General features: G+C 39.3%; 1 protein-coding gene across 1 annotated transcript; it reads right to left on the reverse strand.

Moving 5' to 3' along the window:
• Positions 1-1,680: 1,680 nt before the first annotated feature.
• LOC104566273 (polyadenylate-binding protein-interacting protein 1) lies at positions 1,681-22,936 on the reverse strand. Its single transcript, XM_088536743.1, has 11 exons — positions 22,630-22,936; positions 21,522-21,691; positions 17,231-17,419; positions 11,703-11,815; positions 9,616-9,727; positions 8,227-8,352; positions 7,450-7,556; positions 6,143-6,260; positions 5,959-6,013; positions 5,251-5,344; positions 1,681-3,119 (listed from the first exon to the last, which is right to left on the reverse strand). Exons 1-11 carry the CDS (start codon positions 22,889-22,891, stop codon positions 3,026-3,028), a joined length of 1,440 nt encoding a protein of 479 aa, XP_088392869.1. The 5' UTR covers positions 22,892-22,936; the 3' UTR covers positions 1,681-3,025.
• Between the last annotated feature and the right edge of the window lie 2,844 nt (positions 22,937-25,780).

Below are 25,780 nucleotides of genomic sequence, written 5' to 3' on the forward strand. Positions count from 1 at the left end.
GATAATTAAAATTGTAATTGATTCAAGGAGAAGAAAAGCTGCAAACAAGCTATCACTAGTAGAATAAATGAGTTGTGTGCAGTAGGAAGGAGAATGGCAGACTATCATGAGGCCACAAGGGGGGGGGGGGGAAGAGATAGAATTTGTTATACAAACCAGAGCCAATGTCATTGAAAAACCAGTACCATAATGGATTTATGGCTTAAAAAATAGGGATACCTGATGGAGCTTGTGTAGTACTACAGTTACGTTTAAACCTGACATTCAAAACCTAGCATTTGTATTTCCCTTTCTAAAATGAGAGATTTAGTCCAGTAGCAAGAAGCTCTTAGGAGAAAAACTGTGATTTTCAAATACTAAACACTTTTGCTTAATCAATTTCTAAAAGTTGCAAACATTGTGCAAGACTTACACGATGAGTGTAGTTAAAACTACATACTCCATGTTAGATTCCCTACATGTAATTATGTTTCTTTTCAGACCTGACAGCTTCTCCTCTCCTCCAAATTGTTAGTTCCATGCTTCTGCGCCTTGTCCTTCTTTTAAGCTGCAAGAAAACAACTTTTTTTTGATGATGATGAAAAAGATGTTTACACGGTGCACTTAAAATTTGTAAATACTGAAGTAGTAGGTAAAATTATCTTTAAACCCCTCAAGACTCACCTCTATGATACACAGAAGAACTACTGCCTGTTAAAAGCAGACAAGCAGCGAGCGGTGACAGTTACAGTGCAAGGCCTGCTTCTTTCTTCTGCTCTCTCACATCTCATTTCATCATCACTAATTTGTAATAGATTCCTGTGAGATTTAAGACAAGCAGTAAAGACTGCTAGATATTTAAGGCAAAGATTATTCTGTCTTCTTTACAGACGCCCTGCCATTTTTTTTCCTAGTGCAAAACAGGCTTAAAGGTCTTACAAACCTCCACAGACAAATTAAACCTCTTCACTATCTTGAACTCAAGCCTCACTTTATGAACTTAATTTCTTCAGGAGAAAAAAAAAATTGCAAACCTCGATCTAAACTCCTTTAAATATACAATTCCCAATAAGGGAATTGTACCTTTTATAAATAAGGTATACTGCAAGTCACTTTATATTTACATCTAATACATACTTTTAGACAGGATGTACTCACCTAGATTCAGACAGCTACTTTTCACAAAAAAAAAAAAACTGTACAAAATACACAATGCTGAACACAATGTAAAATCTCTTGAAAGCACTATTATCTCACTATAATGCATACTTTAATCCTTGTTTCTTGGTCACATTATTTTTTGTAATATATTTTTCCACAAAGCATCTGCTTGTAAAGTTACCAAGAAATCTAACCTCCAATTGGATTAATCTTTTTCTAAAAAAACGTATTTCTCAACTAAATATGAGAGAATGTGTTTATGAAGTACCTTTACCTGAAAATCATGCCATTTGATTTATGGTTATGTAGTTTCTGGATTTTTGTCTAGTGACTTTGAAATGTTTATATGGCACTTATGACTATGTTGTCCTTTTATGATTTTTTTCTAATCTGTATTAAAAGACAATCTATGCAACTGTGTAATTAAAAATAAAAATAAACAATGAGTTATGTTAGGGAAAGGGAAAAATGAAAGGAGAGAAAAGGGACAAAATTGAACATTATTCCTTTTAAACCAAAAGACAAAATACAGTGAAAATATACCAAAGGAAACAAAGCTAGTTAATTTTTATTTTCCAAAACTCAGACCTAAATGAATATTTTAAATAAACATCCAGAAAACAGTCAGTGCTCACTGTATTAGCAGATGCACAAGTTATTTCACCAAACATATTACAGTGAAATATTCACAGAATTATTTACATGCATATTTACGTGTTCTTTACAGTTGCTACTTTTGGGAAAATTTGTCCATTTGCTTTTGCAAAGGGGTTCTACTTAGTCTAACCTATAACAAATGACAGGAAATGCTACAATTGAGATCAGTCTCCAAGGAAGACTAACATGATTACTTTGGGTCAGTTGGCTTCAGAATGTTAACATCTATAAACAAATGAATGAGGTACACAAACTACAAAATTATGACAAATTATACAAAATAATTAGACAAATGAAGAATATTACAAAGGTTGCCAGAAAGTTAGACATGTTAGGTACATTCAAAAATATGTTAAGAACTGCACATACTCATGAGGAGCATGGTTAAAACAACTATATTCATGTAGCCTCGAAGAACACAGCAAAGTATTTAAAGGACTGTTTTTGCTTGTAAAAGTTGAAAATAGCTGAACCAAAGGTCTTGTAAGCATCTGACTTCCAAAATACTGCTTGCTTCTCAACAATATCAATATATTAAATGTTTATTCCAGGAAAAAAAGTAGTAGTCCAGACCTCACCCATGTGTCTTTTGCAAAGGGGAGGAGGGACGGGAAAAAAAAAAAAAATCTTAACAAACCACTTGTCATGATTGTGATGTACAAGAAAGATAATCCATATTCAGCTAATACACTGCTTAGCACAAACAAACAAACAAACAAACAAAAAAAACAGCCCCCCAAAAACAAAACCCAAACAACAAAAGAGCAACCAACCAAACAAGAACAAACAAAACCATGCCAAAACCCAGTTATCTTACATATGAAGAAAAGGATGAATAAGTCCTAACTTATACTAAAACAAGCAAGCAATTAAATTTAGATCAAGTTATTTATCCCCTTTCTCACCCAAGAGAAATTTAATGGGACAATTCCCAGTTAAATTTTATTTTCATTGTAATACTTTTTAAATTGTTTTTATTGCAGCCAAAACATAGTTTATTTTATGTACAGGTAAATGAACAATGATATATACACAACATTTTAAGTTACAGGGCATAAGTTTACAATTTTTGGCAGATTCTGTTTTAACAAAATGAAAATTGCGTATAACATTAGTACTTGAAGAAATTCAGTTTCTTTATTTTGGTACAAATGTTACAATTCTGTGTTCCCCTGTATTCTAATCATACCTCAGCTGCTTTAATAAACTAACATGTATGCATAGCACCTCACTGTTTTCTCTTATGTTCTGATTCTAGGCAGAATTTTTCATATGCTTCTTCAATTTCAGGATCCATCTCATCATCAATATCATCGAAATACCTACAAAACAAAAAAAGTCAGTTTAGGTACAGATTTTTCCAGAAACATTAAGTAGATGAAATTTTTATATAAAATTCAAGAATAAAGCATGGCTTCCTAGAGAAAAAAAAAATGGAAAGAAACAAAAGCTCAAAGCAGCAAGTATATGTACTTATTGCTACAATGTTTGTGGCCATTTTAGGCCACCTTACACAGGTTCACAGGTTAAAAGACAGAAATAGTGTTTCTTGGATGACAGAAAAGCAATCCATAATGCAATTCCAAATAACTTCTTTTCAGACTTTAGTAACACGCCTGCATTGATCTGTGCGTAAAAAGCATCACATTAGCATAATTTTTGATTGGTCAACATCCTCGCCAACTTCCTAGTGCACATGCTGCATCGACTGTTCTATTCACACTCTATTCAGATAAAAAATTCTTTACATAGACAACCTCTATTCCTATTTGCTGAGCCATGAAAAAAGGCCATCTTGAGTCATTTCCCTTTTGCATTATGGTATTACCTTCCATTATAAGTGTAGCTACTCTTTATTTCACAGAACATATGTCAAATTTAGGTCACATAATGACAACTGGTATTACAGAGAATGGAAACTACCAGAGTTTCAAAATAATGCTGGAAAGGGATGGGGTCACTTAACAGCTTTGCTCCTCCCCACAGTTACTGGAAGCAACTTAAAATGTTGCTTGTTTTCTGTAGGTCCAACTGCAGTGTCCATCATCATAAACTAGGATAACGGAATTGTAGTTTGAACATACCATATGTAATTCTAAACAGAAAAAGACAAAAAAAATAACTCCCCCGACACCCTCCAAAAAGCAGCTACTGACTCTCAAAATATGTGCATTAGTTTTAGGTGCCCTATTTACTTTATCTCTCTGTATCTTAGTCAGAGAATCACAAGGAAACTAGCATCTCAGCTGCACTGAGGCTAAAAATGGTACCTACCTTATAGCCAACCACAGTAAGTGCCACAGAAATGCATATTAGGAAAAGTAATTTCCTCTTGAGCATTAAAATAATTTGTCTACATACTTATTTTTGTTCCTCCTTTTTCATAAAAGCATAGGCTTAAGGAGAGACTCAAGCACAGAATCCTTCTTCCTGATCGAGTCATGTAGCTGACAAAGGATCAGGATACATTTATCTGAGCTTTTAAGCCTCTAACAAAGAAGGGTCCACAGTCACCTTGTCCTAAAAGTTGGCTCACAGTCTTCCATATGTCACTCCTCAGATTTGCTGTCTCTATTTTGCATTTCATTTTTTCTTTTCCTAAGCACAGCAGTTCCCATGGGTATTTATTTTGAATATGATCTTGCTTCATTCCTAATGACATCTCTAATTTAATCAAAGCCATTCCAGTGTCTAAAACTATCCTCCAAAGTTACTGCAGCTCTTCCTGGCTAGATGCCACCTAGAAGTTTTCCAATTTATTACCAAAAGTATTGATCCAGGCCAGCACTGTATCACATATACAAGCAACACTGGGAATACTTTAGGTACAGAAGTTCACTACCAAATCATGATCTCAGAATCCTCCCTACCCTTCGAAGAGGTAGTTAGAAAGTGCAGAGCAATTTATTCTAGATCCAATTTCTTCTACTAGTTTCCTATTAAATGCTTATAAACTAGTGTCAAAAAGGTTATATTCCCATCTACCAATTCCTCTTTTGCTCTGAAGTTGCTTTTCCTATTTTACAGGAATACTGACTAGCCATTTATTCAGAGAACACTGCCTATCCCAAGGAGAGAAACTCAAATCCTTAATCAACTTTTTCTCTTCCCCTTGAAAGATTTTGAAAACTCTGTGATAACTTATACCTAAGAGGAATGCACATACATCAAATTCAGGTTGCCTCATTTTTGATGCTTCCTAGCTCTGGTGCTTCATTCAGGAAGAAAAAAAAAGCAGAAGAGAATATGCTTGCATTATGTGCAGAAATATCTGAACTATAACCACCTTTTTTGAACTGGATTTTTTTTTCCCCTCAAATTTGCATAACTGCAAACCAACCTATGCAAAAGCAAAAAGTTAAATTTTTGTCATGACCGTGTTCTCAAGTCTGCAGCAAATATATATATATATTAAAAAAAAAAAAAAAGGCACCACTCTAAAAGGAAACATACGGATCTCCAGCCCCCGATAAGTCTGTTCCATTTTCTTCATAGTCCGGAAACAAATCTTCTCTCTCAAGCAGCTCTTGGTATTTTTCTTGGTAATCTGGCATAGTAAAAAGGAGACTAAGTGATATATAAAAAGATAAATCCTATGAAATTCATCTAAACAGCTTTAAAATAAGCTGTTTAATGAGACCATAAATGAGATGTCATTTAATGACCTCTTTCCTACAGTGATTTCTTATGACATCAATCACCACCTCTAAGAATAAGGAAATATATCTATTTTCCAAAGAATTGTAAAGGTAGTCACAGGTGTTTATCTCAAATGATATCATGCCACACTGTTCTCAGACAACAGAAAACAAAGGCGGCACCAAAGAAATAATCTCCCTTTTGTTAAGGGCTACCAACGGACAAAAAAAATAGACTGGAAAATTTCTGACTAACTGGAGAGACAGCAGTAAGTGCTGAGGTTTATAGCCAAAATTCTGAACTATATGAACTTAAGTACACATCCTCTAATGCTTACAATATTTTAATCCAGAGCAGGGCATACATTACACTTCAGAGACAGAAATTTAAACATAATTATGCCTTTTAAATTGTATTGGTTTCAGACACTTTAAGAAGAGATTTGTATGTACTTCAGCAGGATAAACTTAATTTCAGCATTCCTAAGAGTGAGAAGACAGGTGAACTAAGCTTAAGACATACCTGGATCTGCTGCAGTGAAAGGAATACCATCGGAAGTGTAAAATGTTGGCTCATTCTAAGAATAAAGTTATACAGTCAATTTTATGCTTTAAGAGTGGTAATTGTAGTTTACAGCAATGTGACTGTTTATGATAAAATTAAATTTGCAATACATTAAGGAAATGAACTTTGAGTACATTCTTACCATAAAATAGTTTGGGTCATTTTCAGGGGTAGCTTCTCTATATGGAGAAGTTGCATGAACTCTACCCCAGTTACTTGATCGGAGCTCTACTAGTTTCAGAAGCATCTGTTTCACATCTCTGAAACAGAGAAAAGTACAGAAGTTCGAATGTTTAGTGCAAAGAAATCAGACCTCTCTTATCCTGCAAGTACCTGTTCATTAAATCAGTATCTAAAATGAATGATTTAGGTACCATACTTCAAAAGAATAGTTAAAAAAGAAAGAAAAATAAAAATAATGATCACCAAACGTGTTAAGAGAAAAACAGCTTAGCAATTGTTACAACCATTACTGCAGATTTACAGTTATAAATCAGTTTTAAAAAGACCAATAACCAAAATACATTAAAAAAAATCCAAAAATAACAAAATTCGGTCCAGTCTACAGAAAATTTCCTTGTCTGAGTCTAGACTCTTTATATGTATTTCCTCTCAATTATGAAATATAAGGGGGTGAGGTAATTTCCCTCTCCACTTCCTCTGTGGTGAAGGAGGAAGCCCAAACAGAATAGAAATTGCTGTAGTTTTCAAATCAAGCTATCAAATCTGCAGCACGGTTAATTTGAGGAGCAGATCCTTTTCTTACAAAGGATGGTAGTGGGGAGCGAGAGGAACTGATATTCTCTCATTAGTTTAAACATCAAATTTGTATTGCTAACTTTGGCCCTTCCTGTTCTTCCCTGCAGAGCAGCTTGATTACAACCCACAGATGCCACCAGGTACTGTTGACATCCCTCCATAAGGCATAAAACAAGATAACAGCTCAGTGTCAGAACACCCTAGAGGATTTTCACAAGTCTGTAAGAAGCCCGAGGATGGAATACAGCAGAATCAGACAGCCTCATCTACAGAGCTGATTGCAATCCAGACAAATATGAGCCAGACATTTTTATCCAGCATGTAGTAAGATTATGCCAAAAAGTTATTTGTTCAGAAAAAAATATGAAAACCTTTATGCCCTTCCAGATTATGATGAATTATACATACCTTAAAGTTAAATTCAGATGGAAAAAGTATAAACTGTCATACATTACCATTGGTGTATTTTTGTATTGATAATAACTCTTCAATGCTTTAGGCTCCAAGAAATTATTTCAAGACAAAAAGGTTAGAAATCCTGAGTGTATCTCTATTAATAGATTTTTAAATATTTGATTAAAATATGTCATTATTTTTGATAGGTGAGAAATGAACAAAATGTCATCTTACTCTTCATGAAGAGAGTAAGGCGTTTAATAAAGAATAAAATGCTGAACAGTATCTTCCTACCTGCTGCAATTTGCATCCAACACAACATTTTCAATTCTCTGAATCATTTCATCCATTTCATTCTTCCCTTTTTCTTTCCAAGCATCTTCTAAAACTGAACCTGTCAACTAAAGAGAATGCATTAGTAAATTTATTCTTTTTAATTTGTGTGGATACCACATATAGTTAATCAGACATACCTTAGTACCACACAGTTTAACTGATGCACTAACAACTATATACAATAAAACATTTTCTGTTAATATAAAGCTCTTTTGCTTCATGTATAGAACAGACGTGGAAGGTCCTGCAATCAGGCAAACTATCCCTTCAATATCTTTTCCCTCCCTCATATCCTAAATTGCAAGAATTAAATAAGCATGAGAAACAATATTTTCCGTAGGTGAGAGTTAATATTATTTAAATAAGGTTCAACAAAATTCTCTGGCCATTCAACTTAAGAATAGAACAACATGAAGCATCTGAAATTTGCCATGAAAGTCTGAATTCATGGCATGAAAAAAATGGCAGTGTTTAGATCTTTTCTTCTCTGAGATTTCTGTTATTTATTTGAAGTTCTGACCTTTAAAATATTTATCACATTATTATTCCTAAATAATCAGAAGAAATTAATTATATTATTATTAACTGAGGGAGATACTGATGCGAGTTATATGCAAAGTGAGAAAAGTGCAAGTGTCTCATGTTGGCTAGGGTGTTTTGCCTCTTTCATTCAGAAAGACAATGCATTAGAAAAATCACAAGCTACAGAACTTTTTTTCTTCTTTTAAAACTCACCTTCAGCAGTTTCACTGCACATATCAGGTTGTTGTCCACAGGATTAGAGAAGAGAGCATTTAGTAATTCCCCAAGGCCATCTTGAAGAACTTCTGCTCGTGTTACCTGTCCCTTTGTTCCTTTAATCTGCCAAAGATCAAAAATTCATTAATAAGACTTATGTTATAGAAATTCATTTAGTCACATTTTCCCTCTCAAAAGCTGAATGGTTTGGTCTGTGATTAATATATGTGGGCTCTTCAGTTGGAAGAAAATACAAAATATGGTCAATATTCTAGAACACAGACTAAAACCTCATAAAAATTGCACAAGTATAACAGTGTATGCCTAGTATTTTGTTTCTTTGTTAATCAGTTCTTGAGAAAAGCTGCAAAACACCTGGCAAATAGTGCACATCATGCCAAAATCTTGTAAACCCCAGCTCTTTCCCATCCTATATTATGCATTCTCTACAGCTGTACAATGGCTTGCTTTTAGAAGGCATTCCTTATATAATTGAAAAGTATAGAATAGTGCTATAAAATAAATACTTCATACTCCACAAAGCTTGTCCAAAAACACAAACAAAAAATCTCCCAAAACAACAACAAAAATACCCTTTGGAAAACTCTTTACTTCTTGCAAGTGAGAAGTAGATTTTAAGGTGTGCTTAGAAACAAAAATGGGTCATAGCGCTGGTTTATTTTCTCATGCAAAGAGAACATTTTTATAGTACTGAATTAAATCAAACCATTGAAAAATAAACCAGATATATTTAAAAACACTAAAGAAGTGAGCTTACTGAATTCATGGATATAAGACTCAAATTTTGTGTGTACCAAAGAAGGTGTACATACACATCATAGATGAGAGAAACTGACAGGGTTTCATGCTTCACATATAGATCAAGAACTCAAAGTTCATTTGAAAAAAAAAAAAAAAGTCTCTAATTTTTAAATTGCTTGTCTTGAAGATTCCCACGCCTTACTCGAGCATTCGTTAATAAGTCCTGGATAGTAAATTACATGGATTACTGATCCTGATCTGCTTCTGGTAGGTTGCACACTTCCTATATTGTTTAAGTCTGGTAGTTTAACTGGACAGAATGAAAGATAATATCAAATGTTCTTTCCAATTTTTCAAGGCAAACAGAAAATATCTGAATAAACACAGATTTTTGGAAAAGATGGTTTATGTTTGCTTATTTGTATGAACTCTTATACGGTATTTATCTTGATATATTTCCTGTCTTTTTTGCTTATGTGCTTCTGTACCACACATTATGAAATTGTTCTCAAGTTCTTTGACTTTCTTCCCTTTTCCCTTAAAAAAAAAAAAAAAAAAAACTTTCAAGTGATACTCCATTTTAGTGCTTAAAAAATGAACACAGATACAGAGCTTACTTCTCACCTCTAGGTTAAGGTAAAGTTCAGCTAAGAAAAGCACAAAGGCATGAAATTGTTTTCGAGTAATCTCATCGCCTTTTGCAGCGTGATCTCTGTTTTCATACTCTGTTTGACACCTGAAATATTAAAGCAAAAATCATTATCATCTCTAGACATCTCAACACATAAAATATTACTTATGTAAAGCAATGCTAAGAACCTATGAACCATATTAAAAAAGTTATTTCATTTTTTATACTTATTTCACAAATTCTTCATGCCACCATTTAAAGTTACAACTAAGCATAATTTAGTTATAAATACAAATACTTGGAATTCAAATTCAGTTAATTGATTTTGTACTATTTACAATTTAAGATAACATTGCAGTGAGGTATTTTTTCTATTATTCAACAACCGTGTCAAAAACATGCAAGTTTACATACCAGTTCATAAAAGGAATTCGGTATTTGGAATAATATGAATACAAGATAACCACTGAGAATAAATTAGAGGTTATGTGACAGATTAAGAAGCACTTGAGCAATTGAAAAATCTCTGGAGTTGATATACCAAATACCAAGTATAAAGTGGGCTGAGAAACAAAAGAGCTTTCTTAAATGATGTTAGATAGTTCATATTACTCCTCTCCAGACTATTCTATACATATTAACAATAAAAATATAAGGAACGTTAAATTTATGGCTTCAGGATAAGGAAAGGAATGTTTTTTACTGGATTGGCTTCAAAACTGGGAATGTGATAGAAAACTGAGTATCAACAAGGATTTCCTTTAAGGAATTGCTCAAGTAATAAGTATACTCACAAACTGGGGAAAGGAAAAACAATGAGATGTAGAACATTCAAAAGGGTACTGAGAATATTCTGGTATCTCAACACTAAGAATATGGTTCCTTCATTCAAACTAAAAGCTATAGGAAACAACCTTTTTTTTTTTTAAAAAAAAAAAAAAGAACCTAAGACAAAAAGTGATGATTTGTATCATCATTTTGAAAAAGAAAAGGCTCATCTGCTTTGGGACAACTTTAAAAAAAGCTTCCATTCCATCAAAGAGGAAATGATCCCAATTAAGATAAACACATTTTCATGAAATTTGAATCTAATAATGCATTTTTTCCTAACCACAGGTGGCCTAAATGAGACTCCAAAAATGAAAAGCAAGTCTAAAGCTTGAAAAGATAGAAGTTCTCAAAAAAAAATCATTTCTAAAGAATCATGAAGAAAAACATAAGTGTATTAATCTTTCAAAATCTCACGCAACCAGATTTTTAAAAAAAGGAAATGCATCCATTTAAAAATAGTTCACGTTTCTGTCAGCTATGAAGTCTAATCATTTTTTAACCGTAAGCTTCCAAAATTTTGTAACTGAAAATTTAGGAAGTTTATCTTTCTGTATTTTGGGTGTCTATCTCACATATGTAAAGTCAACTAGCCAATCTGTGAATAAACTTTACAAAGCAATTACTGCCAAAAAGTAACTGAACAAAAAAACATAACAACAAATTAAGAAAAAAAAACAAAAAAACAATTGAAGTTTGGAACAATTGAAGCACTGGAACAGGCTGCCCAGAGAGGTTGTAGAGTCTCCTTCTCTGGAGATCTTCAAAACCCGCTTGGATGCAGTCCTGTGCCACGTGCTCTAGGTGTCCCTGCGTATGCAGGGGGGTTGGACTAGATGATCTCTAGAGGTCCCTTCCAACCCTAAGCATTCTATGATTCTATGATTCTATAAGTAAGTAAACGATCAAGGACAAGTACAGTAAGTGTATGCACATTTACAGTACTTTTAAAGTTGACTGTCTTTCAGATTCCCCCATAAATTGGCATCAGTCTAACACACTCTTCTCAGTTCAAAAGGGTCCACAGAACACTGAATTAAGTCCTATTTTTATATTAAAATGATTTTTCTATATTATAAAATACACATATAGTTATTAAATATCCATTATGAATCTCTGCCTTAATAATTCATAACTTAAAGTTCAATTTTTAATATATGCTGCTTTGCCCACTGAGTTAAGAATTACATATACAAAAGAGGAAGAACGTGTAACATGAGTAAAAGGCTTTAAATGACGTGCTGATACTGACCTTTGAAGTAACAACTGTCGGAAGTTTCCACTTTGTGGATTAATGGTTAGATGGTGAGATAAATAATTACACAACCGTGCTCCCATGTAGGAAAAATTTGGGACAGACATGGCCTTCCAAAATAAATTTGGAAAAATAAATTATTCATAAAAGCAATGATTATATTCTTAGTAAGCATCTTTAAACACATTTTGGAAATCAGTCTTTGTGAATAGCTGACTAGACCACCAAAAAGCAGTGCATCAAATTACAAGAATTGCTATTTGTTTGATGTTAACTTTGTTTCATGTTCACTTCACTATTTGCAGTTCAGCACTTAAAAAGTTCATTACACTGATTTCTTGGCTTTAAGACAACAATCACGCTTATGCCAGGCGTCCTTAACTCTACTTCCCCATTGAGACCTACACTGGATATCCGAAAGACGCTTTCTTAAAGACATGCACTCTCTCTAGATGAGCAACAAGGGCATTAAACCCCAAATTCCACCTTCATTCAGACTAAGGGCTACCTAGCCCAGGACTGTTTCTGGTAATAGAGAATGCTTAGGGAAAGAATGTAAAAGCAGGTCAAGGAAAGATAAATACTTCCTCTAGTGCAGGGGTCCTCAAACTACGGCCCGCGGGCCGGATACGGCTCCCCAGGGTCCTCAATCCGGCCCGCCGGTATCTACAGAACCCCCCCGCCGGGGGTTGCGGGGGGAAACCAAGCAGCCGCAGATGACTTCCTGCCACTTAATCCGCGCGCTGGCCTCCGCAGCCCCCAAACACCCGCCGGGACTGGGCTGAAACCAGCGCCTCGTCCTCGACCTGCCCCTCTCAGGGGGCGCCTCTCGGCTACAAACAGCGCCACCGCCCCGTCCGCCTCCTCCTCCTCCTCCACGATGCGCGGCAGGCGAGAGGCGCGGGCATCTCCTCTGCCGGGCAAGCTCAGTCGGCAGCCTCTGGACTGCGAGGTCCAGCCAACTCGGGCAAATCGCCAGAGCCCCGGCGCGGCAAAGTTCCTTCAGCCCCTTCTGGCCACCCTTTCCGGACTGCGCGGCCGGGCTGAGGAGGGGGGCGGCGGCATCAGCGAGGTGGGCGGCTCCCCCGTCTCTCCCTCCCTCCAGCTCCCAGGCAGGACAAGCAAGCCAGCACCAGTGGGAAGCGCGCGCACCATCATGTCAAAAAAAAGACAAATTGACTCCGAGTGCAGGGTATTCCAAGAAAAGTGGACTTCTGATTATTTTTTCACAGAGTACAAAGAAAGAGCTGTTTGTCCGATATGCCAGAATTCAGTGTCTGTGTTCCAGGAATACAATTTGCGTCGACACTACGAAACTCAACATAAAGATAAATATGATTCTTTGGTCGGACAAGTGAGAAAAGATAAAATAGTAAGACTGAAACATGGATTGACAACTCGGCAAAATACTTCTGTGAAGCAAAAGCAGCTCAATATATCATCACTTCGAGCAAGCTATCAATTTGCCAAGCTCATAGCGCGCACTTGCAGAGCATTCATAGAGGGAGAATTTGTTAAAAAATGCCTTCTTTCTGTTGCCAAAGAGATGTGCCCAGAGAAGGCGGATTTATTTAGTACAGTGAGTTTTTCAGGACCTACAATTACACGAAGGATTGAAGAAATGGGGGAAAATTTGAATCTGCAGTTGCAAAACTCCCCAAAAAAACTTTGCTATTTCTCATTGGCACTCGACGAAAGCAATGATGTTCATGATTCCGCACAACTTCTAATTTTCATTCGTGGGACAAATGGTTCTTTCCAAGTCACAGAGGAGCTTGCTGCACTGAAAAGCATCAAAGGAACAACTGCAGGAGAGGATATCTATGAGAAAGTTTGCCAAACTATGAATGATTTGGAGCTGGACTGGGGTAAACTATTCAGTGTGACAACTGATGGTGCTCCTAGCACGGTGGGGTCCATGAAAGGAGTGGTTGCACGCATTAACAAAGAGATGGACAAACGCAACCATTCACATCCGATAGCCATACACTGCATCATCCACCAACAAGCACTGTGTTGTAAATCACTGAAGCTGGACTCTGTCGTGAAAATTGTAGTTTCTTGTGTTAACTTCGTTAGAGCTCACGCACTAAAGCACAGACAGTTTCAGGAATTTCTGTCCGAGCTAAATGTTGCCTATGAAGATATTCTGTACCACACAGAAGTCCGTTGGCTGAGTCGAGGGAGAGTTTTGAAACGATTTTATGACTTACTTCCACAGGTTTATGATTTTACGCTTTCTAAAAACAAGGAAGTACCAGAGCTCAAAGCTGCAGAATGGAAGTGGCACCTTGCGTTTCTGACAGATGTAACAGAGCTACTCAACGATTTCAATGTCCAACTTCAAGGAAAGGGGAAGCTCATCTGTGATATGTATTCACATGTGAAAGCATTTCAAGTCCAATTAGACCTGCTCATTAACCAAGCAAAGGAGGAAAACTTCTGCCATCTCCCCACAACTCAAAACCTGTCCGCAGAAAAACCAGCAGTTGCATTCCCAAACAAAACATGCATGGATGTACTAGAAATGTTGCAAAAGGAGTTTCAAATTAGATAATTAGATTTAAAGAGCTTCGTCTCCATGAACAGGACATAGAGCTTTTCCGGAACCCATTTTCTGTTGACATTGAAACTGTCGATCCGATTTACCAAATGGAATTGGCCGAACTACAGGCTTGTGACTCGCTGAAAGATGCATTCAAATCAAGCAGCCTTACTAATTTCTATGCATCTCTCCCCTCAGAGACATGTCATAATCTCAGGCACCATGCACTCAAAATTGCAACCATCTTTGGCAGCACCTTTGTCTGTGAGCAGACTTTTTCCCGAATGAAACATCTGAAATCTCCAATCAGATCCAGACTAACTGATGAACACTTGCATCACTTGCTACGACTAGCAGTGACAAATATGGAACCTAACATTGACCATCTCATTAGCCAAAAGCAGGCCCATAGTTCACATTGAAATATTATTTGTTTTTGTTGATTACAATTGTTCTTCATTTTAAATATTGCATTCTTTTTCCTGTTTTTTTTTTTTTGTGCACTACTACAAATATGTGCAGTGTGCATAGGAATTCGTTCATTTTTTTCCAAACTATAGTCTGGCCCCCGACAGTGTCTGAGGGACTGTGAACCGGCCCCCTGTTTAAAAAGTTTGAGGACCCCTGCTCTATAGTCATCTCCTATACTCACTTCCGCACTACCATACTCCTGTTGGACACCTTCTGGCTTTGGCTGCATGCCGAAGGTTGCCCTGTCCATGTAACATTCCCCGTCCCCCTTCATGCTTAGTTTAAAGCTCTCCTAATCAGGCTGGCCAACCTTTTGGCAAAGACACGCGTATCCCTCTTGCTGAGGTCGTTCCCATCGTTTCCCACTAGCTGGTGATCCTCACACAGAGTCCCATGATCATAGAAACCAAAACTGTTGCCAAGACCAGCGGCGCAGCCAGTTGTTAACCTGTAATACCTGCCTTTTCCTCCTGATACCCATTCCCCTCACTGTCAGAATAGAGGAGAACACAACCTGGGCACCCAGACCTTTGACTGCCATCCCTAGGGCTCTGAAATCTTGTTTGATGTTTCTCAGTTTCCCCATAGCATCGTTAGCGCCCACATGAAACTAACAGGGGATAATAGTCAGACGCTTGGACAAGCCTTGCCAGTCTCTCCGTGACGTCCCTTATTCGAGCCTCTGGTAGGCAAAAGACTTCTCTGGACGAGGGGTCGGGTCTACAGATTGGCGCCTCCATGCCCTGCATCAGCGAGTCACCCACATACCATATTAACTAGACAGCAATGAAGATTCCCCAAAACCACTGGGTCAGGTGCTCAGCTTTTAGAAAATAGAACTGTCAGCTCACTCTGGATGGACCCATAAATGCGAAGAACAGGGGGGAAGTAGATAATCTTTCAGACAGCCTGAATTACCTGACACCCAAATAACTGGAAAACTGTACAGAACCCGTTTTTCTTTTCCGATATAACCTTTTTCCTTGGCAAATCCAGCATCTGTAATTCTGCTCTGTTTGGTTAAATCAAATACCACTGAATCAACAGTTACTTATCAACTTATAAACATGGTTCATCAACTGTAATTTTGTGGTAAGCTAAGACTAGGAAACACAAACGTGAGTAAAAGCTCAAGAAAGAATATTGAGCGTACGTGTTATGCTCTCTTGTGCTACAAACAAACTGAAGTCTTACGTTTTGAGATAGTAGGGCAGCTATTCTACATTGAGGTATATTTCTGTTTTTCACATAAAAAAAGCGATAGCCACCCCCAACATTTAACTAGTGAGAGAGGAGGAGGTGAAATTAAAGACTTTACATTAAATGCAACTTTCTGTATTTATATATACATTCTCATACATGGAATAATTTCCTGCATTTTCTTCCAATAAAGCTATATTTCATATTTTAAGTCTTTAATTATGTATACTCACATGTTCAACAGCATCATTTTTTCCTAATCTTCTATTTGAGCACAATGCATAGGCAATCTCAAAAGTTAGCTGAACTGAAAACATGCTGAATTAGACATGCATTAGTTCTGTAAGAAACTTCATACCCTACAGTACTCTATGAACACCAATCAGTCATGCAGCTCTATATACCCCAAATTATTTCAGGGGAGGAAAGAAAAAAAAAAAAGTGCAAGTATCTGCACTTAAGAGTGAATAAAAAATGGATTGCTCGCATTCTTAAAAAACAGAATTTGACAGAAACCAAAATAGGAAAAAGATATCCAATGTAATAAACATCAAGCACAAGTGCCACTTATTCTCTTCAGCAAGCCCAAAGGCAGTAGCAGCAGCTTATTTGTTTAGCAACACAGATTAAGCTGTTCTTTCCAATGGTTCCCTCAATTAGCACGGAGTTCAATCTAAGGTCTCTGTCCTCATTTCCATGGCTGTCAATGGAACTGGACCTAGTTACCCAGCAGACTAGCTTTCTTTTTCTCCGTTATGCTGTTCTGAAATAGGTATATTCCAAATAAGGAACAAAACCAGTCAATAACTGAATGTTTCCCAAAAGGTGATGTGCAAAATAGGAGAGTGTTTAATTTTTAAAATAGCAAACTATGAAAAGAAAAAATATGAAAGTATTATGAAGCTAATTTATCTTTGTGGAAGAAAAATGGAAAACTTTGATGTGGCTTAAGGGGATTGTTCAATCTCTACTATAAAACATATTTTAATTAAATTGCTGAATTTCACGCACCAGTCTATGCCTCTGGAAATACAAAGACACAAGAAAGGAAACAACGTAAACTGAAAATTTATCAGCCAAGCAACTACCCCACCCTCGATCAGTCATTTCACACTATGAGGCAAAAATTTTCCCCATAATGTTCAGTCTAAAATGAAGAAAGAAAAAAAGAGAAAAAAAAAAAAGAAGAAAAAAAAGGAAGAGAAATATAAAGCCAAAATAAAATATTATGTTATACCCATATGCATATCTTGGATAGCAGGGAAGAGGACCATAATATCCACTTCATAAAACTGAACACACAGACTACCTGCTGATAGATGAGTTCCATGAGTTCTTGCAAAGCTTCATCCGTAGTGACCCAGCCATTCAATGTTTCAGCAAACTGCTCTATTTCAGTTTCAAAACAACCCGGTTGCTCAGTGAGGTGATTTAGGAAATCTTGTACATACTCTGTCAAAGGCAGATAGCCATCACATCCATCTTCAAAGGGAGGCTCCTACAGCAGTGAAGGAATTTATCAACAATTTGAAAAGAACCTAAAATGAAGCTGTTAAACTTACCATCTCCAAAAGTAGCTGTATAGCCCTTAGTCTTAAATAACCCTTAATACTCTCATGCTTGATAGTGATCTTTTTTTACGTGATATATTTGAACATTTTTAGACAGCATACGCCTCAATGCACCAGAAAGCTCCATTAAGCTCTAGAATTCTAAAAACTGTCAGCTGTCATTATACAGATTACAGTCTCCTAGCCAAACATGTCAAAAAGATAAGCTAAAAAGAAAATCAAATGGTTTACCAACTTGCATGCAAGACTAAAATTTTAACCCCTTAAACAAATAAGTGAATCTCTTCAGAACATAAGCACAAAACTGAGCTTCATAACCCTTCTTGCCTGATGCGTACTCGAATTGTACTGCAAATAAACGAACTGTGTAAGGAAAAGTAATTAGACATTGGAAATAAAATGTTTTGTGATTACATAGAGAAGTGCTCCAAAATAAGCAGGAGGAGATAAACTAAAGAAATACAGTAAATATAGTGTAATTTTTCCATGTCCAATAAAGCCAGAAAAATTAATCTTCTAAAACCAACAAACTGCTTGTCAATAGATGAGGACCGCTAGGCATCAAATGAAACTAAGTGGCAATGCATTAATCAGAAGTTACTGATATCAAATAAAAAGACGCTCCTGCTTCCTAAAGAATGGAGCTAGCACAATATCAACCTCACCAATGTTTATGCCAGAATATTGTTTATTTTGTCCATTCAGAAATGGACAAAATGTCCATCCAGAAATGGAAATCAAAATAATTGATTTTGTAAATAGTATCTTATACGAGCATTTGTAAACGAAAGCCAAAGCCCAAAGGAGGATTGCTAAAGAACTAAACTTACACTTAGTGATTCAAAACCTAAGGGTAGCACTGAGAACAACAGCATTCTCAACTGACCAACTATTTAATAAGAAAAAGATTTAAAATACACACTGCAGTGAAAAATTGAGCTAAAACACAAACATTTTTTCTTTCTTCAGTGGACATACATACATTGAACAGATTTATATTTTCATTCCCCCTTTCCCCACCCTTCCCTGAAGGAGCAGGTGTCTTTTACTTTCTGGCTTCAATATGCATCAGTTTCTCCTCTACTGAGGAGCAACACATTTGTCATCTGTGAAAGCCAAACACCTGGATACGAACTATATAGAAATGAAGAGAAACACTGCAAAAAAAAAAAAAAAAAAATCAAATACTGATATTAATTTCAAGGGCTGTAAAGAGGACATGAGAAACTTGCAGACTTTCCTTTTTTTTTTTTTTTAAGCATGTTCTAAGGGTATACAACCTAAGCTAATGGGGCAAATGCTCAAAATAACAGAAGATAATTAGGTATCCCAGGAATGTCTTTTTAGTTTAAGTGAAACAATTGCCCCATAAACAATTCTGAATAAGACTTAAAGGGACTTAATGTAGCACACCAGAAATAGGGAAAAAAAAAAAAAAAAAAAAAAAAAAGCTCTTAAAGACTTAAAGAACTGGTGGCAAGTTTTTACTACTGATGATGACAAAGCTCTATACAACCCGATCCACGCTGGTTGTGCTCTGAGCTGGTGGATGGCTCCGCTGACCTACAGAGATCCTTTCTAACCTACTGTGCTCTATGATTTCAATAGTTTGGAGCTTTTATTCCTTCGTTCCATAAGCTAACAGGCCTCCGTGCAACTTGCTAAATATTCTATTTCTGTAAAGGAAACCAGTTTTTACAAGGCACTTTCGAATAGCCCAGTGAACGTCCTAAACAATGAAGTTACACTATTTTGCTCCCCAGAAATGTGACACTAACAACTGCAGCTTATATTAACCCTGTACAGCACAACTAGCATCTCATCAGTTTATTTGAAAACTTTGCAGCCCAGAATAGTGAATTCTGTAGCTTGTAAAAGAGCTGCTCTGACATTGCCTCTCCTAAGTTTGAGTTTAAAGGCATAACAATGGCTAAATAAAGGCTAAATAGATAGCCAAACAAAAAGCAAAATATTCATGATCCAAACCTGCTCTCAGCTCCTGTTTCAGCACTTGCCAAACACTAGTATACGTGAGTATTCACAACATTTCTGCTCACACTTAGCCACCATTAATTTATCATCAACTTGAGTTCATAGATCATAGAATGCTTAAGGTTGGAAGGGTCCTCTAGAGGTCATCTAGTCCAACCCCCCTGCACACGCAGGGTCACCTAGAGCACGTGGCACAGGACTGCGTCCAAGTGGGTTTTGAAGATCTCCAGAGAAGGAGACTCCACAACCTCTCTGGCAGCCTGTTCCAGTGCTCTGTCACCCTCACTGTTCTCTTCAGACTTTGTAGAAAAAAGCTCTTTTCCTTCAGATTATACACACCTAACGACAAATTTGCAAAACTTAAATGCTTAATGCTTTTGCTTAACAGCAAAAAAAGCTGTATAAAAGCTGTATATTATTTCAGAGAAATATGAGTTTTCATATCTAAAACTCTAAGGAACATTATAAAAGTTAGAAGTATTCATTCTAATTCAGAGAAACAAGCTTCTCAAAATTGTTTTGCTTCATTTATCATTGCCAAACACAAGATTTGTGTAAAGTTTCCAAAATTTCACACTTTTGCTGAAGATGAACCCCAATTTATTAAATTAATTCAGTCAATAAAATAACAAAAAAAACTCACAATGTAACAGTGAATGAATAACAATTCTGAAACTTCACTATTCCAGGCCTATTATGGAAACCTAGTATTAGATTATGGTCCCTACAACATACCAAACATACCTCCAGATAAGAGTTTTAGGTTTTACTAGCATTTTAAAGCTCTTTTTATTAAGATCAGTCATTTATATTCATAACATATTCTTACAACATGGCAGCTAAAAACTCCCACATGCTTGTGCGTTTCATAAAATTGTTGTAAAGCAACATCACTGTTCATTCCAAAGAGCATTTTTTGATCAAGGAACTAAAAGCCTTCATTTAGAGAACACATATAACATGTATTGGGGCAAAGCACTCTTTCTCCCTGTGGATTATCCATTTACTGAAGCATGTTCATGTTGGCATTTTGTCAACAGTTGTCTACTGGCTATGGGATTGCATTATTCAGAAGAGTGATTTTATTCAGTAAACCGGCATAGCTTGTAACATCCTGATAACATCTTTTTTTTTTCAGTGGGGGTGGTGGTGGGGAAACACCAAAACACCTGATGTAATATTCAGGTAAGTATTTTTCTATTAGTTATTCAAAATATATATAACATGCAATTAAGTTGAAGCAAATAGATTTGTAAAAATAGTAGTTTCCACACATCCACCCACCAGTCTGGCTGCTCGCATAACAAAAGGTTATTACAAGGATTAACACAGGTCTCTCCTGGAACAAAATTCCTGTACCAGTAACACAGAAGAAAATTAGAAGCATCTGGCTTATATTTACATGGGACATCTACAACACAAATCTAAGAATATTCTTCAGTCTGGCAGTCAAAATATCCCAACATAGGTATATGGCTGCTAGGAAGGAGTCCAACCATACTTTTCTTTCAGTGATACAATTTTGCCCTTTGGTGATACAGTAAGACACATGATGATAAATGCAGTTGGGCATTGAAAGTCAATCACTGCTAGACTCAGCACATTTATAGAAAAGGGATGCCTAATGCTTTTCTAAGCAAAGCTCAAACTTTCTCTCACACTCATTTCAAAAAAAAAAAGTGAGAAATCTTAATGAAAGTGAAGCTAAGCCTCTACTTAAAATGTGGTGTAGATGCAGCTACAACAGATGCAGTCTCAGAAGAGACAGCTTGCTCTCATGTTGGGGAAGTCAGTGCCTGGTACAATCAAGAAGAAATGCAGTTATCTGCAGTTAACTTCAGCGAATCATCCTACACTGAAGGCTCTCAAGCACTCCCTGTTATTCACTCATTAACACTTAACGTTGTGTCTCAAATTTTGGATTCTCTTTGGCCAGTGCAGCATTCAAGCTGTCTACTACACATGATCTCAGGAAAACATCGCTAATTTGAATATAAGCAAACTGGCATATACTAAGGAGAGAAGCTAAATACTCACTGCAAAGTTTGGATTGTATCCTGAGGGATAAAACTCAGGTGCGTTCGCAGACAATTTTGAGATTACCACAGGAGCCACAGCCACCTGAGGTTTTGCCACTGCTGGTCCAGAATCAGGAACTAAAATTTTATCTTGTGAGCTGGACAGGATTCTTGTCTGTCGCAGGTGTTCTGGAAAGGTTTTATTATGTTAATACCTCTTCTTAGACATTGTTAAATTTTTATGCATTCATATAACCTAATGCATAACTTTTGGGAGACAGAGTAGGAAGAAAAGAAATGACTTGCTCTCACAAAAAAAAAAAAAAAAAGTTACCAAGGTATTTTTGCCTGAAAAGTCATACTGTGCTCCCTTTTAGAATATATAAAAAAATAAATACATTAGGACTAGCATTCTTTAGAAATTAAATCCCTAAAGTTCAGTTTTACTTTACAATTGCAAAGGCTCAGTTTTAATTGCTTTTCTTACAATGCAAAAAGTTTAGACACTGTGGAAAGGCCTCCAGGGCCTGCCAAGAAGCAAACACAACATTCAAGCAAAGGTGACGGAAAAAAGAGGAGCTCTCCTCCCTCAGCAAAATACTTTTCTAAGAGAGCTGACTAGACAAACTAGTAATCTGCCTATGCCAGCCTGCTTTTCTTGGGGATTTTTCCACAGGCTGCAGGAGCAGAGGCAGACCTCTTAACACCTCCACGCACTCCTCAGAGATGTTCATGCCTTTGTCACAAATCGCTAGTCCCCAAACATATTGCAGAGGATGCTTTCCACATTTTCTTGGTGGAGCAGCTGCTAGGTTTATTGAGGAGGGCACGGTCGGGCAAAGCAGGACGCGCTGCGCCGCGAGTTTCCTCGGGGGCAAACCTGTAGGCCGGGGCCCCAACGCGACTCCTGGGGCCGGGGCGCCCACCCAGACGGAGCACTAGCACAGAACGGGAGACGCAAAGGCGACGCCACGGCCCAAGGCCTCAGGCCGCGGGTGAAGGAGAGCGAAGGGCTTCACCAGGGCCGCGGTATTGGAGCGGGCGAGCGAGCGGGCGGGGGGGGCGGAACAGTGCAGCGCGGCGGCTCGGCGGAGGGCCCTCGGTCTCCCGAGCGGCGCGGCTAGTACCTGCGTTTCCGGCGCCCGGCGAGGCGGTCCTGGGCGGCCGCAGCGGCTCCTGCTGCTGCAGGAAGCCGCCCGGCTTGTACTGGTGCGGCGGCTCGGCCAGGCCGGGGCCGTGAGCAGCGCTGTCCTCGAGGCGGGCCCCGCCGCCGCTCTCCGGCGCGCTCAGAAGGGCAGCGCCACCTCCTCTGCCGCGGCCCCGGCCCTGGCTCTGTCCTTGTGCCTGGCCGCGCCCGGCGCCCGGCGCCCGATCGAAGCTCTCCGACATGCTGGGGCCGGCGCGGCTCTCGCCGTGGCGGGCGACGGGCTGGCGCGACCCAGCGCCAGCGCTTCACTTTCAGTTCCTCCCCTCCCCGCGCCGCCACGGTGGTCGTGGCCAGCGCCGCCCGCAGCGCCCCCACGGTGTCGGTGCGAGGCTGCACCTAGAATCGCGCGGCCGCAACAGGAGGGAGGGCCCCTCACCAGGCAAACACCAGGCCCCGGGCCGCTCTCCTCGGAAACCGTCAGAGAGCGCCTTTTCCCACTAATATCCTCCCGTAACCGCTCCGCGAGCGAGGGGGTGCGCGTAGCAGTCCGGGGCCGAAGCCGTCGGAAACGTCGCGCCGCGCCGCGCCCGGCGCTGTCTTCGTGGCACAGCGACGTGTGGAAAAAAACTCCTCCCGCGTGGGAATGTTCGTGTGGAAAAAGCACGAGATAAAGGACAGCAAAGCAAAAACCCCAATGAGCGGAATGCTCAAGTTTCTGTATTCATCAATAAGGGGGTTTCTCCACAGTTTGGCTGAAGAGCAGGACAAAGGGAGGGGAGACTGAGTGGAGCCATGAGCCCAGAAGGACAAAAAGAGCCATCTGCAAGGAGATGGGGCCTTTACAAAGGAGGGAAACAGGGCAATTGCCCCACATTCTTCAGCAAGGGGGACAAAGGAGTTGGTGAGCTCAGGTGAGAACAGATGGCAGGAGGCCGGAGTTCGGTGTAGGCGGGCCGGGAAGGCTGTAACTTCTGAGTACCTTGGCCAATGGGGAAAAGGAGAGGGCGTCCCTCGGTCGGGAAATTAGGATAAAAGCGGGGCTGCGTCCCCCAGCAATTGGAGAGACCCCACAGGGCTATGCCTGGTGGACTCTCCCTTTATTTGAATAAAGTTTTAGGACTCCTCTGTCTCCTTTTTGGACATTCAGTTCTTGACAGCGAGATTTTCCGCACAATTGGGGGCTCGTCCGGGATCCTTCCACCTTCCGGGAACGGCAGACGGCGATTGGAGTCGACGGCGCGCCTCACCATAGCTTTTGGTGATCGACTCCCTTCGACGGCAGCCTGCACTGGACGACTGATTGGGTTCCCGAGACTGTCCGGAGACAGACGAGAAGCGGATCGGGGGATCCGCAGGTAGGACCAGGAGGGGGTCCTCAAGGGGTGTGACGTAACGGACTAGGTCTGACAGAAGGGACTAGGTCTGACGGAAAGGACCTCTGGGTAGCGCTATAGTCTGACGGAAAGGGCTAGGTCTGACGGAAAGGACCTCCCGGTAGCGCTAAGCCCGACGGAAAGGGCTAGGTCTGACGGAAAGGACCTCCCGGTAGCGCTAAGCCCGACGGAAAGGGCTAGGTCTGACGGAAAGGACCTCCCGGTAGCGCTAAAGTCCGACGGAAAGGGCTAGGTCTGACGGAAAGGACCTCCCGGTAGCGCTAAAGTCCGACGGAAAGGGCTAGGTCTGACGGAAAGGACCATTGAAATCTCACTGGTGAGTACTATGGGACAGTGGGGAACAAAAGGGGTGGCGACCCCGACATGGGAGTCCAGGGAGAGCAGCGAAGGGAAGGCAAAAGAGGGTGCTGGGGAAAGGAATGATGACCTTAACTTATCCCCATATAGTCCCTTGGGGAGACTTTTGAGGGTTTGGGATAACTTACGCATTCCCCTAGAAATAATTAAGGAACTAATGATAAAATATTGTTGTTTTGTTTGGCCAGAATATAAGTTACCAGGGGGATTTAGGTGGCCCCCTGTAGGGTCGGACGACGATCCTGGTCCTTGTCAGGTTTTGTGCCAGTATCTCAATGATACCGAGAAGGGTCTCATCGAGAAAGAATGTGCGTCAATATGGTTAAGGGCAACATCTAGAGGAATCTATGTAACAAGAGAGGTGGGGGGGAAAGGGAAGCAGGAATCTGAAGAAGGGAAAAAAAAAAACAGATAGGGAGGAGTGGGATGTCCTCCAGTACCTTCCCCCACCTTATCACCAAAATTCATCAGGAGCCACAGCTCTTGTCCCCTCTGCACCTCCTGCTTCTAGTGACAGTGCTTGGCCTGATATAAGAAGGAGGATGCAGAAGGATGAAGAGTGGCAGGATAAACCATTAGAGGAATTGGTAAAGAGAGCACAACAGGTGTATGTGAGAAGGAATGAGGAAAAGGCAAAGACAAAGGCAATGATTATGGATCAGTATATAAGACAATCACAAGGATCTGTGAGGCCCCCTGAGGGACTCCCAAGGGCCAGAGGAAGGGGTCGATCTCAAGGGCGTAATCAAAGGCAGAGCAGGGGAATGGTCTCTTCAACAGAAGATATCCAACTAAAACAAAAATTGGGAAGAAATCAGTGTGCATTGTGTAAAGAGGAAGGACATTGGAGAAGGGAATGCCCACAGAGGCTAAGAGATCCTCAGGAAGAGGAAATTCACCGACTAATGGAAATGGATTGCTAGGGGTGTCAGGGGCTCCCATTATACCAAGGATCCACCACACGGGAGCCCTTGATAACATGTAGGGTGGGTCCGGACCGAGAGGAAGTGTGTTTCTTGATAGACACAGGAGCCTCTCGATCCACCTTGAATTTTATGCCAAAAGGAGGGCGATTGTCAAAAGGCTCCTTGGTTATCCAAGGGGTAAGTGAGAAAGACGAACAAGTGCGTATTATGCAGCCACTGGTAGTGGATGTGGGAAATAAATTTGAGATGCATGATTTTCTCTTTGTCCCAAATTGTGATTGCAATCTGCTGGGGAGGGATTTGATGGCTAAATTGGGAATACAAATCAGTATTGTAAGAGATGATAAAGAACCTTGCACTACTGTAACTTTGTGCAAAATGTCTGACAAAGCTTATGCTGAAGTGAACCCAGAAGTGTGGGCAGTTCCAGGAAAATATGGAAAACTAGACATGG

This window comes from Tinamus guttatus, unplaced genomic scaffold (genome assembly GCF_059628265.1).
Source record: "Tinamus guttatus ecotype Peru unplaced genomic scaffold, ASM5962826v1 Tinamus_guttatus_pri_ptg000706l, whole genome shotgun sequence".
Lineage (NCBI taxonomy): Eukaryota > Metazoa > Chordata > Aves > Tinamiformes > Tinamidae > Tinamus > Tinamus guttatus.